The sequence below is a fragment of the Symphalangus syndactylus genome, chromosome 10 (genome assembly GCF_028878055.3).
Source record: "Symphalangus syndactylus isolate Jambi chromosome 10, NHGRI_mSymSyn1-v2.1_pri, whole genome shotgun sequence".
Taxonomy (NCBI): Eukaryota; Metazoa; Chordata; class Mammalia; order Primates; family Hylobatidae; genus Symphalangus; species Symphalangus syndactylus.
Genome location: NC_072432.2, coordinates 123,728,315 through 123,742,726, shown reverse-complemented (window position 1 = coordinate 123,742,726; position 14,412 = coordinate 123,728,315). Strand labels below are relative to the sequence as shown.

Below are 14,412 nucleotides of genomic sequence, written 5' to 3'. Positions count from 1 at the left end.
CCTGTCTAAAAAAAAAAAAAAAAAATTAGCTGCGCGTGGTGGCGTAACCTGTGGTCCCAGCTACTCAAGAGGCTGAGGTGGGAGAATCGCTTGAGCCCAGGAGGTCAAGTCTGCAGTGAGCTGAGATCATTCCAGTGTACTCTAGCCTGGGCGATATAGCGAGACCCTGTCTCTAAACATAAAATAAAGCTGAATGAAGGCTTTTAGAGGTAGATTGTTGCTAGGGCCGCAGAGGCTTTCCTTTGTATATAGGCTAAGAACTTTATCCTCCAAGCAAAGGTGCAAAATATTAGGGCACAATCTCAAGATCAGTAGGGTGAGGTAATATAAATTACAGCATGACATACCATAAAATAATTAATTATTTTGACTAGTTCAGATGTTCCCATAGTTGTCTGTATCTTGTGTTCATCATGCATAAGGAGGAAGACAGGAAAGGAAGTTCTACAGTTCTTAACCACCTATCTCCTTTATTTTTTCTTCCTCCCTGGCCTTCCATATTACCTAATTTAATCTGTTGATGGCGCCATTGAATCTCTGTCTGGACTACAAAAGGCAGTTCCTAACCATTCCAGATTTACCTTGTCTTAACATATGGGAAGCCAGCATTTCCCAAACTTTGTTGTTTGTGAACTCTCTTCACTGCAACTGCTAGCTCTCCCCACCAAAGACCACCAGAATAACCTGTCACTAAGTAAATTTGAGTTTCTTACTGCATTAGAAAAGAACATTGTGGCTGGGCACAGTGGCTCACGCCTGTAATCCCAGCACTTTGGGAAGCCGATGCGGGTGGATCACCTGAGGTCGAGTTTGTGACCATCCTGGCCAACATAGTGAAACCCTGTCTGTACGAAATATACAAAAATTAGCTGGGCATGGTGGCTCACACCTGTAGTAACAGCTCCTCGGGAGGCTGAGGTACCAGAATCACATGAACCCAGGAGGTGGAGGTTGCAGCGAGATCATGCCACTGTACTCCAGCCTGGGCAATAGAGTGAGACTTGGTTTCAAAAAAAAGAACATTGACATAATCTTAGTCGTGTCTCAGAGGGGACGTCAAGGGTGATTTTTATTTGTTTATGAGACAGGGTCTCACTCTGTCACACAGGCTGGAGTTCAGTGGCACAATCACAGCCCACTGTAGCCTTGACCACTCAGAGTCAAGCAATCCTCCTGCCTCAGCCTCCAGAGTAGCTGGGACTGCAGGCACATGTCACCATGCCTGGCTAATTATTTTTTCTATAGACAGGGTTTCACCGTGTTGCTCAGGCTGGTCTTGAACTCCTGTTCTTGAGCAATCTGCCAGCCTCGGCCTTCCAGAGGGTGGTTTTCATAGGGTTCTGTAGTCTAGTTAGAGTGGTTTAAGGTGGTCTTTTCAATATGGGGATTTCACTGGGATTGGGCATCGTTCATGGTAGAATAGTTTGAGATGGTACACCTAACATGGTGAAGAAATTGGAGTTAGATTTTGCCTCTTTTTTGACAAGGAAGGCGATTTGCCCAATTCAGTGATCAACTCAACTTCTCAGTGCCTGAGAAGGAAGCTTTGCAGCCAGATGAGCAACTTAGAGACCAGATAAATGGGAAGTTCCTAAAGCTCAGAAAGAAGGTATGGATTGATCTATAGCCTATCTTTGTGAGTAAGAATTTCCTGGAACAGTAAAATCAGGTTGATTTAGAGCTCTTAGTTCTTAGTGGTGATTGTTAAGCTGTAAGTTACAGGTGTCTCCATTCTCACCAAAAAATCTTGTGTGTATGGGTGGTGGTTTTTTTTTTTTTTTTTTTGAGACAGGGTCTCACTCTGTCACCCAGGCTGGAGTGCAGTGGCACAAGCATAGCTCACTGCAACCTGGAACCCCTGGGCTCAAGCGATCATCCCACCTCATCCTCCTGAGTATCTGGGACTACAAACACATGCCACCATGACAGGCTAATTTTTATTTTTTCTTTTCTTTCTTTTTTTTTTTTTTCCAGGAGATGGGGTCTTACTATATTGTCCAGGCTGATCTTGAACTCCTGGTCTCAAGTGATTCTCTAGCGTTGGCCTCCCAAAGTGTTGGGATTACAGGCATGAGCCACGGCACCTGACCATATGTGTTTTTTTCTTGTAGGAATTTAGAAAATTGCCATGCCAGCTGTGTCCTAAACCCTCAACAAGTAGCTGACTTTTTGTTTCTTTAACCTTAGGGTCCATCTTATTTGATAAAGGGGTAAATAGTTGTCTATTTTAGTCTCTCAGATCACAATTTTTATTTTTTTTTTAGAGAGATGAAGGTCTTACCATGTTCTCCAGGCTGGCCTTAAACTCCTGGGCTCAAGCAATCCTCCCACCACGCCCAACTATTATATAATTTTTGCATTTAAAAAATCAATTATTGGCTGGGTGCAGTGGCTCACTCCTGTAATCCCAGCACTTTGGTAGGCCAAGGCGGGCAGATCACGAGGTCAGGAGATCGAGACCATCCTGGCTAACACAGTGAAACCCTGGCTCTACTAAAAACACAAAAAAATTAGCTGGGCGTGGTGGCGGGCGCCTGTAGTCCCAGCTACTTGGGAGGCTGAGGCAGGAGAATGGTGTGAACCCGGGAGGCAGAGCTTGCAGTGAGCCGAGATCACGCCACTGCACTCCAGCCTGGGCAACAGAGCGAGACTCTGTCTCAAAAAAAATCAATTTTTTTTTCAATATTTTATTATAAAAATTTTCAGACCAACAGTTGAAACTATTTTTACTCACATTTTATTCTCCTTATTTGATAACATACCTATCAATCCCTGCATCCTTTCATCAATCCTAGTTTTTGATGCCTTTCAAAGTTGCAAACATTAGCAGACTTTCCCCGAAATACTTCAACATGTATATCATTAACTATGTCACAAGTATATATGTAGAAGAGGCTAAAGATCACCTCTCCCCATCTTAGGTCTTAGCTGGGACTCGTATAATAAAAGACGGTTTAACAAGAAGAAAACAAGTTTATTAACGCGTACTGTGTGCATTAGACAGGAGAAGTCTCACTGAAAAGTAACTGAAAGCAATGGCTTAGAATTCTGTCTTATCAGAGTTTAACAAAGAACAATGAATTTGGGGGGAAATGACAGGGCAAAGGAAGGTGGTTTTAGGCTTCAGAAGGTGGGAGGCTGTGGGAAGGTAACTACCGTATATGCAAGGAAACTAATGGGATAAGTTTTGTTTGTAGATTCCTCTGGTGCCACTTGGGGCTGGTTAACAGTCTTGAGCTGTTACTCCTTTACTTGAGCCTCGAGTAAAGGAGAACATATGTCCTGTCTTTAGGCAGAAAAGTGAGAGGATAGGGAGAGCTTTTTCTCTGTTTTCTGCTTTTTTTTTTTGAGATGGAGTCTCGCTGTGTGGCCAGACTGGAGTACAATGGCACCATCTTGGCTCACTGCAGCTTCTGCCTCTCGGGTTTAAGCAATTCTCCTGCCTCACCCTCCCGAGTAGCTGGGACTACAGGCACATGCCACCACACCCAGCTAATTTTTGTATTTTTAGTAGAGGGTTTCACCATGTTGGCCAGGATGGTCTCAATCTCTTGACCTCATGATCTGCCCACCTCGGCCTCCCAAAGTGCTGGGATTACAGGTGTGAGCAGCCACACCCGGCCTGTTTTCTGCTCCTTAATTGCCTTTGGCCAAAAAATAATTTTTATCTCAAAGAGGCATATTTTGGGGTGGCAACTTCTGGTTTCCTTCACATACTTCATATGATATACATACTTCATCATGCATATCATTAAACACAATGAAATGGACACATCATGAGCATACTATTCCTTGAATTCCAATGTATGCATACCCAGTGCAACCTAAATCCCAAGCAAGATACAAAGCATTGACTGACCATGGTGGCTCATGCCTGTAATCCCAGCACTTTGGGAGGGTGAGGTGCCCAGGAGTTTGAGACCAGCCTGGACAACATGGTGAGACCCCATCTCTACAAAAAAACACATTTTTTAATTAGCTGGGTGTGGTGGCATGCACCTGTGGTCACAGCTACTCCAGAGGCTGAGGCAGGAGGATCACTTGAGCCCAGGAGGTGGAGGCTGCAGTAAGCTGTGTTTGTGACACTGCACTCCAGCCTGGGCGACAGAGAGGGACCATGTCTCAAAACAAAAAACAAAGCATTGCACAGAGAGCAAGCATTTATCTAATTTTTTTCCACCACAGGTTAATTTTGCCTCTTCTAGGACTTCTGTAAATTATACAAAATGTACTCTTTGGATAAGGCTTTGTTCACACTGTATGCTTTTTTAAACATTTTATGAGATAATTGTAAATTCACATGTTGTTATAAGAGGTCCATGGAGATTGCATAAATCCTTTACCATTTCCCCCGATGTTAAAATTGTGCATAAGGATAGTATAATATCATAAACAGGAAATATATATTGACACAATCCAGTGACTTCATTCAGATTTTACCAGTTACAGATACTCATTTGTGTGTGTGATTTAGTTTTTTTTATTTATTTATTTATTTTTTATTTTTTGAGACAGCGTCTCGCTCTATCACCCAGGCTGGCGTGCAGTGGCGCAATCTCGGCTCACTGCAAACTCCACCTCCCGGGTTCACGCCATTCTCCTTCCTCAGCCTCCTGAGTAGCTGGGACTACAGGCGCCTGCCACCACGCCAGCTAACTTTTTGTATTTTTAGTAGAGACGGGGTTTCACCGTGTTAGCCAGGATGGTCCTTGATCTCCTGACCTCATGATCCGCCCGCCTTGGCCTCCCAAAGTGCTAGGATTACAGGCGTGAGCCACTGTGCCCGGCCATGTGTGATTTAGTTCTATGCAATATTATTACCTGTGTCAATTCCTCTGAGCACTACAGTCAAGATATAGAGTAGTTCCATCACAGGAATTCCTCATGCTACTCTTCTACAGCCAAACCACCTCACTTTCTACCCTCACCACTATCAACCCCCATGAAACCACTCATCTGGTCTCCATCTCCTTTTTTCCCCCCTCCATCTTTTTTTTTTGAGATGGAGTCTTGCTCTGTCACCAGGCTGGAGTGCAATGGTGTGATCTTGGCTCACGGCAACCTCTGCCTCCCAGGTTCAAGCAATTCTCCTGCCTTAGCTTCCCGAGTAGCTGGGACTACAGGTGCGCACCACCATGCCCAGCTAATTTTTGTATTTTCAGTAGAGACGGGGTTTCACCATGTTAGCCAGGATGGTCTCGATCTCTTGACCTCATGATGTGCCTGCCTCAGCCTTCCAAAGTGCTGGGATTACAGGCATGAGCCCCCACGCCCGGCCTCTCCCCCTCCATCTTAATTGAGGTATAATTGACAGTTAAAATCCATCTTTTTAATTTTGTCATTTCAAGAATATTATATACATGAATCATATAGCAGCAACAACAACAAAAAAGCCTTTTTTGAGATGGAGTTTCACTCTTGTTGCCCAGGCTGGAGTACAGTGGCACAATCTCAGCTCCCTGTAACCCCTGCCTCCCAGGTTCAAGCGATTCTTCTGCCTCAGCCTCCCGTGTAGCTGGGATTACAGGCGCCCGCCACCACACCCGGCTAATTTTTTGTATTTTTAGTAGATATGGGGTTTCACCATGTTGGTCAGGCTGGTTTCAAACTCCTGACCTCGGGTGATCCACCCACGTGAGCCTCCCAAAGTGCTGGGAGTACAGGTGTGAGCCACCATGCCTGGCTTCTTTTTTTTTTTTTTTTTTTTTGAGACAGAGTCTAGCTCTGTTGCCCAGGCTGGAGTGCAGTGGCGTGATCTCGGCTCACTGCAAGCTCCGTCTCCCAGGTTCACGCCATTCTCCTGCCTCAGCCTCCCGAGTAGCTGGGACTACAGGCGCCCGCCACCACACCCGGCTAACTTTTTTTTGTATTTTTAGTAGAGACGGGGGTTTCACCATGTTAGCCAGGATGGTCTCGATTTCCTGACCTTGTGATCTGCCTGCCTCGGCCTCCCAAAGTGCTGGGATTACAGGCGTGAGCCACCGCACACGGCCTTTTTTTTTTTTTTTTTTTAAAGATAGAGTCTTGATTGCTCTGTTGCCCAGGCTGGTCTCAAACTCCTGGACTCAAGCAATCCTGCCTCAGCCTCCTGAGTAGCTGGCACTAGAGGAATGTGTCATTGCACCCAGCTGTTACTTTTTGATGAGAAGTTTTTAATTTTGATGACAATTTATCTAAGTTTTCTTTTATGATTATTGCTTTCTGTGTCCTAAGAAACCTTTGCTTTTCTTGAAGTCGAGAGATTCTCCTATTTTTTTCTTTTCTTTTTCTTTTGTTTTAAATAGACACAGGGTTTCACCATATTGCTCAGGCTGGTCTTCAACTCCTGAGCTTAAGCAATCTGCCCACCTTGGCATCCCAAAGTGCTGACATTACAGGTGTGAGCCACCGTGCCCGGCCTCCTATATTTTCTTCTAAAAGCTTTGTATTTTAGCTTTTATATTTAGGCTTATGAAATTGCTCTTTTAGTAGTCTCTTTTCCCCCCTAAAAAATAAGATGCCTATGTGTGTGTGTGTGTGTCTGTGTGTGTGTGTGTGTGTGTTGGTTGTTGTTTTAACAGGGTCCAGTAGTGTTGCCCAGGCTGCAGTGCAGTTGTACAATCACGGCTCACTGCAGCCTCCACCTCCCAGACCCACGTGATCCTCCCACCTCAGCCGCCTGTGTAGCTGGGACCACAGGTGTGCACTACCATACCTAATTTTTTTGTTTGTTTGAGACAGGGTCTCGCTCTGTTGCTTAGGCTGGAGTGCAGTGGTGAGATCACGGCTCACTGCAGCCTTGACCTTCTGGGCTCAGACTAGGCACCAAAATCACATAGACTTGATTCATCCAATGAACAATAAATAATGATGCACCTACCATGCCCCAGGTGCTGTTACAAATGCTGGAGATATAGCCACAAATGAAACAGACAAGATTCTTGCACACCATGGAGTCTGTACACTAGTGTGTGATGACTAGTTTTATATGTCAGCTGCGAGGGTGTTTTGGGATGAAATTAACATTTAAATCACTGAACTCTGAGTAAGCAGATTGCCCTCCATTATGTGTGTGGGCTTCATCCAGTCAGCTAAAGGCCTGAATAGAAAGAAAAGACCAGCTTCCCCGAGTAAGAGTGATTTCCCAACAGACTGCCTTTGGACTGGAACTGCACTGTCATGCCAAAAAGCAGAAGGTAACACAAGCAGGAGAAAAAAAATCAATCAATAGAAACAGATCCAGAAATGACAGAGTTGATGGAATCCACAGATACAACTTTAAATATGTCAACAAGGAAAAATGGTTATGTTAGACTGGTGAAATTATGATTTTTTTCTTATTTTTCTAAATATACGAAAATTAAACAAAAAGAACATTAATCCCTTACATGAGTATTTATTTTTTGATGATTCCTAAGAACAGATAAATGAAGGAAATGATAAACACCACATTTAAGGCATTGATTACCTCTTGGGGGAGGGAGACAGGGAGAAGGATGCAACTGGGATAGCTATGTAGAACTAGACAGTGTGGTAGTACTACATTTCTTAAGGTAAGAGGTGTGGATGTGCCATTGTATTATTCTTTATACAGGTACTTTGTTTATCTTAAATATTGCAAAATACAATTTAGAAATAAACAGAGGGCTGGATGCAGTGGCTCATGCTTGTAATCCTGACACTTTGAGAGGCCAAGGCAAGTGGATCACCACAGTTCAGGAGTTTGAGACTAGCCTGGCCAACATGGTAAAACGCTGTCTCTACTAAAAATACAAACAGTATCTGGGCGTGGTGGCGGGTGCCTGATATCCCAGCTACTCAGGAGGCTGAGGCAGGAGAATCTCTTGAACCCAGGAGGCAAAGTTGAAGTGAGCGGAGATTGTGCCATTGCACTCCAGCCTGGGAGGCAAGAGCGAGAAACTCTGTCTCAAAAAAATAAAAAGTAAAAATAAAAATAAACAGTTACAGAAACAATACCACATATTTATATTCAGAATAGGAATAGTAGTGTTATTTCCAAAACTTTTTATGATCTCCCCCATGATCTTTCAAGATATGTTACCGAAACGAGACCAAAAGCGTGAAAGAGATCTTCAGTGCATGTGTGATTTCCCTTTAGATGTTATCTTCTGAGGATGTATCCAGTTTTCTCAACAAGGCAGACTTGCTATGTCCCTCTGAAAACTTCTTTCCCTTTACTGTATAACTTGCTTTTTGTTAATTCCACGTTTAGTTATAGTTATTGTTCTCTGCCTCTTCAGTGTTTATCTTTCATCTCAATATTAAACACTGATATTGGGTAACTGAGTAATGTTCAATTATTCCTTTCCTCATGTTATTTTTATCCTTCTAAGTGACTGCAATTATATTCATACATGGAACATGAAAAATTTTATTGAGCAACCTGTATTTGCAAAGTTATTTCTGCACCACTATTTCCTGCATAAATTTCTCAAATTGTTTATAGAAGTACCATCACTGGCCAGGCGCGGTGGCTCACGCTTGTAATCCCAGCACTTTGGGAGGCCGAGGCGGGCGGATCACAAGGTCAGGAGATCGAGACCACCGTGAAACCCCGTCTCTACTAAAAATACAAAAAATTAGCCGGGTGTGGTGGCGGGCCCCTGTAGTCCCAGCTACTCGGAGAGGCTGAGGCAGGAGAATGGCATGAACCCGGGAGGCGGAGCTTGCGGTGAGCCGAGATTGCACCACTGCACTCCAGCCTGGGCGACAGAGCGAGACTCTGTCTCAAAAAAAAAGAACCATCACCATCTTTCGGGTGACACAATATCTCTTGACCTGCAACCTCAACACAGAGTTGTAATGTGAATTAGTCACTATTAGTGGGAAAGGACTTTTTTATTTGTTTTGAAACGGAGTGTCACTCTGTCCCCCAGGCTGGGGTGCAGTGGCGTGATCTCAGCTCACTGCAACCTCTGCCTCCCAGCATCAATCCATTCTCCTGCCTCAGCCTCCTGAGTAGCTGGGATTACAGGCACATGCCACCATGCATGGCTAATTTTTGTATTTTTAGTAGAGACGGGGTTTCACCATGTTGGCCAGGCTGGTTTTGAACTCCTGACTTCAAGTGATCCACCCACCTTGGCCTCCCAAAGTGCTGGGATTATAGGCGTGAGCCACTGAGCTTGGCGTTTTTTTGAGACAGAGTCTCACTCTGTTGCCCAGGCTGGAGTGCAGTGGTGCCATCTCAGCTCACTGCAATCATGGCCTCCAGGGTTCAAGACTCATGTCTCAGCCTCCTGAGTGGGTGGGACTACAGGTACACACCACCACTCTGGCTAATTTTTGTAATTTTAGTAGAGACCTGGTTTTCCTGTGTTGCCCAAACTGGTCCTTTATTTTCACCATAAGACACACTCAATGATGGTTTCTTTCTAATAATGGTTAATAGACTTCTGAGTTAGGCCTTCAGGATTTGAATTCCTGCTCTGCCATTCACCAGCTGTTTAATTTTTAAATTTTTTTTATCGTTACAGAATTTTTATTTGGCTATCCTAGAAAAACATCCACAAGTCACCAGCTGTTTAATCTTGTGCAAGTTATTTAACCTCTTTGAACCTCAGTGTCCACATCTATAAAATGGAGGCAATAACAGTACAGTATTTATTGGGTTGAGGGAAGATAACATATAAAGGTCTTAGCACAGTGCTTAGCTCAATACATATTAATTATGGGCTTATTATTTTGAGAAATATTTCATAATGTCTTCATAGAAATCACCTACGTTTGTCCAGTGAGGTTTTTTTTGAGACAGGGTCTCACTCTGTTGCCCAGGCTGGAATACAGTGGTGCGATCATATTTCACTGCAGCCTCAACCTCCTGGGCTCAAGTGATCTGCTACCTCAGCCTCCTGAGTAGCTGGGGCAACAAGGTGTGCACCACCACACCTGACTAATTTTTAATTTTTTTGTAGAGACCAGGTCTTACTATGTTGCCTACGTTGGTCTCGAACTCCTGGAATACAGCGATCCTCCTCCTGTGGCTTCCCTTCCCAGAGTGCTGCGATTACAGGCATGAGCCACTGTGCCTGGCATCCTCTAGTGTTTGAAAGAAAATTTTTTTTTTTTTAAGAGATAGTGTCTCATTCTGTCACCCAAGCTGGAGTGCAGTGGTACAGTCATAGCTCACTGTAACCTTGAATTCCTGGGCTCAAGTGATCCTTTCACCTCACCCTCCAGAGTAGTGGGGACTACAGGTGTGTGCCACCACACCCAGCTAATTTTTAATTTTTTTGTGGATATGAGGAACTCCCCTATGTTGCCCAGGTTGGTCTCGAACTCGTGGGCTTAAGGGATCTTCCTGCCTCAGCCTCCCAAAGTGCTGGGATTACAGGTGTGAGCTACTGCACCCAGCCCAAAATGGTGATTTTTCTGTGTTCCATCTCCGTTTATTACATGTCAGTCTGTAGGAAGGAAGAACTTTCCCTTCTTAAATTTTGTAATCAGAAAAAAATTTTTGTAAAAGACTTGGATCCCATTCTAACTGAGGTGTGGTGTGTTTCCATTCTCCCTCGTTGTGCTGGGCCTCGCTGCCCTGTGACCTGGACCTTCGTTCCTTTGCCCACCGGGCTTAACCATGTGCTCGGATGACCTGTGCACTGTCCTTGTGGGCACAGGATCGTGGCCTACCACAAGACAAATTCGAAGCTGCACTTACTACTTTGTTGTGCAGTTGGTAGTTGTAGATATTCCCAAAGGAGACACCAGTCGCTACAGCTTGGGAGATCAATGTTTTTGTGTCTCCATGTCTATCCTTTTCTCTGTGCTTCATCTGTGGATCACAAAAACCGCTACTCCGAATTAATCCACTATTCCAATGTTTCTCAAATTTAAGAGTCGCCTGAAGGCAAGAGACAGTGTTGGTCAAAATGTATGGGCACATGCACACCTGTAATCCCAGCTACTAGAGAGGCTGAGGCCAGAGGATCTCTTGAGCCTAGGAAAGGAGTTTGAGACCCCTGACTTTAAAAGAAAAATAAGGCCGGGCACGGTGGCTGGCACCTGTAATCCTAGCATTTTGGGAGGCCGAGGTGAGAATCGCTTGAGGCCAAGAGTTCCCTACTAGTCCTGGTAACATAGCGAGACCCTATCTCTACAAAAATAAATAAATAAAATAAATAAAAAAATTAGCCGGGCGCTGTGGCGGGCACCTGTAGTCCCAGCTACTGGGAAGGCTGAGGCGGGAGGATCGCTGCTTGAGCACAGTAGGTGGAGGCCGCAGTGAGCAGAGATCGCATCACTGCACCCCCGCCTGGGGGAGAGTGAGACCCAGTCTCAAAGAAAAAGCAAGAACAAACAAAAATGGTCTCTGGAAGAAACCTGGAGAAACAACCCCCCGAATAGAGGCCAATTTCTCTTCCTGGAGAAGCCGATGCCACTGGCAACTCCCCAGGGGGCCAGCTCGGGAAAAGCCAGCTGAAACGAGAGAGGACGTTCACCGTCCCTCACCTCGCTCCACCTGACCTCAGAAGGCTACACGCGGCAGGCGCCGCTCGGGATCCAGGTGCCGGGGTGAGAACGGAGGCGGAGAAACCCCTTAGGCTCCACCACTGGGGCGGGGAACAGGGAGGCGGCCCCGCCTCTGGGCATCCTCCTGGGTCTTGCCTAGCGGCGGGCGCATGCTTAGTCACCGTGAGGCTGCGCTTGCCCGGGGCCCGCGCCCCCCTACCCCGGGGACCGCCCCTGGGCCGCCCGCCCCCCCTCGGCGCGCCACTTCCGCATGCATGGCCTTGCTGCCCCGAGCCCTGAGCGCCGGCGCTGGGCAGAGCTGGCGGCGAGCGGCGCGCGCCTACCGAGGCTTCCCGCTGCTTCTGCCCGAGCCCGCAGCCCTCACGCGCACCCTCTCCCGTGCCATGGCCTGCAGGCAGGAGCCGCAGCCGCAAGGCCCGCCGCCCGCCGCTGATGCCGTGGCCTCCTATGACTACCTGGTGATCGGGGGCGGCTCGGGCGGGCTGGCCAGCGCGCGCAGGGCTGCCGAGCTGGGCGCCAGGGCCGCCGTGGTGGAGAGCCACAAGCTGGGTGGCACTTGCGTGAGTACCGCCGGTTTGTTTGGGCGGGGGGCGCCGCTTTGTCTCGGCCTTTCCGGGGACAGCCTGTGCTCGTTCCTATGGCGATCCCGTTCCCCGGCGCTGAGCTTTGCTCTTTTCCACCCCCACGACTCCCCATTCCAAAGCCAGGACCCCAGCAGGTGGAGAAGAGAGAGGCGTCCAAGGGCTTCTCTGCGGCCCGCAAAGCCGAGCCAGCGTCTGCTTCCGCACGGATGCGATATTGACCAGGGCCGGGGCGGGTTAGATTAACCTTCCTCCATCCTCACTTGTCCAAGTGGGAGAGGATTGGATTCTATGCTTGACCGCGTGAAACACAAAACTGCATCTGGGAACATTGCTGGTGGCCTGTGTGTAGGGACGAGGGTGACGGTGCTATTGGTGGTGGAGGGTACCCTTGAAGAGGAGTGTAGATCCTGGTTCTCCCGTTTCAAGGGCAGAATGATTTATAGCGGTTGTTGTCAACCTTGGCTGCACATTCGAATCACCTGAGGGTGCCTGGATTCCCGACTTAATTGGTCTGAGGTGCACCTGGGCTTTGAGCTGTTTCCCGACTTAACTGGTCTGAAGTGCAGCCTGGGCTTTGGAATTTTCAGGTGATCTGAATTGCAGCCAAGGCGACCTTAATTAGGTGAGTTCTCAGAGCTTTTGTCTTGGTTTTATGTGGATTGCAAAACTAAAAACAGAGGGATGTAAATCCTGAGATTTACAAAATTCCTCATTTTTGAAAATAAGCGTTTTTGTTTGTTTTTTTGAGACAGGGTCTTGCCCTGTCACCTAGGCTAGAGTGCAGTGGCCATCATAGCTCACTGCAGCCTCGAACTCCCGGGCTCAAGAGATCCTCTCACCTCGGCCTCCTGAGTAGCTGGAACTACAGAGGGCGAACCACCACGCCTAGTTAATTATTATTTTTTGTAGAGATGGGGGTCTCGCTATGTTGCCTTGCTGATTTCAAACTCTTGGAATCAACCGATCTTCCTGCCTCAGCCTCCCAAAGTGCTGGGATTACAAGCCTGAGCCACTGCACTCATCCTAAAAATAAATGTTGTTTCCACGTTATTGGTGTGCCTGCCCTTTTCTGTCACAAGATTTGGGTGATGACGATTAAAATGCTGTATCCAAGAGGAACCTGGGATTCGGGATAGGTTCTCTAAATTCCTTTGGAGATGAATATTTAAATTATGTCAAATTGGGAGCTCCTTAAGGACAGGGATGGGCTTCTGTGTTTGTGTGTCTCTTATCACCTTAAAATCCCTTGCTCAGTAAGCACTTGTGCAATGAATGAAACTAAAAATGGACAGTTATGAAAAGGCTGACCTCATTGTTCAGTGCCCTTTTTAAAAAATGAACATGGAGATGAAGAGAAAGGAAAAATCCCTGTTAATTATCAACTTGCACTTTGACACCATAGTCCAGACAGAAGGTTAGAAGTCTGTCTCTGCAGAAGGCAGATTGTGGGGTGCCACTAAGTGCCCCCCTCCCACACCTCGCGAGAGTACTCGATCACTTCTCACTTCTGTTCTGCTCTCCACATTTTCTCTGTCTTCCTCTTTCTCTACTTATAATGTGCTTCAGAGGTTCACCCACTTTACCTTCCTGTTACAAATTTTCTTCTTTTTTTTTTTTTTTTGAGAGGGAGTCTCACTCTGTCACCCAGGCTGGAGTACAGTGGTGCAATCTGGGCTCACTGCAACCTCCACCTCCCGGGTTCAAGCAATTCTCCCGTCTCGGCCTCTCGAGTAGCTGGGAATGCAGGTGCATGCCTCCATGCCCAGCTAGTTTTTGTACTTTTAGTAGAGATGGGGTTTTGCCATGTTGGCCAGGCTGGTCTCAAACTCCTGACCTCAGGTAATCCACCCACCTTGGCCTCCCAAAGTGCTTGGATTACAAGCATGAGCCACCACACCCAGCTAATTTTTTATTTTTAAAATTTATTTATTTTTTTTTTTTTCGAGATGGAGTCTTGCTCTGTCACCCAGGCTGGAGTGTAGTGGTGCAATCTCGGCTCACTGCAACCTCCGCCTCCTTGTTCAAGCAATTCTCCTGCCTCAGCCTCCCAAATAGCTGAGATTACAGGTGCCACTACACCCAGCTAATTTTTGTATTTTTAGTAGAGCCAGGCTGGTCTTGAACTCCTGATCTCGTGATCCGCTCACTTCGGCCTCCCAAAGTGCTGGGATTACAGGCATGAGCCACCATGCCTGACCTATTTTTATTTATTTTTATTTTTTTTAGAAACAGGTTTTGCCATGTTGCCCAAACTAGTCTCTTATGCCTGTGCTTAAGCAGTTGGCCTGCCTTGGCTTCCCAAAATGCTGGGATTACAGGCATCAGCCACCACTCCTGTCCCATTTTTTATATTTGAAGT

The 14,412-nt window shown here is 46.4% G+C and overlaps 1 protein-coding gene across 4 annotated transcripts in view; it reads left to right on the top strand.

Annotated features, from left to right (window-relative positions):
• Positions 1–11,589: 11,589 nt before the first annotated feature.
• GSR (glutathione-disulfide reductase) overlaps positions 11,590–14,412 on the top strand; it is a 52,827-nt gene continuing 50,004 nt past the window's right edge. The window contains exon 1 of one of the 4 annotated variants that reach the window (XM_055295879.2): positions 11,590–12,029. In XM_055295879.2, coding sequence (XP_055151854.2) covers positions 11,619–12,029 — 411 coding nt within the window. In that variant the 5' untranslated portion in view covers positions 11,590–11,618. The remainder of the gene's footprint in view (positions 12,030–14,412) is intronic. The other 3 variants (XM_055295880.2, XM_055295882.2, XM_055295881.2) reach the window with 3 other exon arrangements.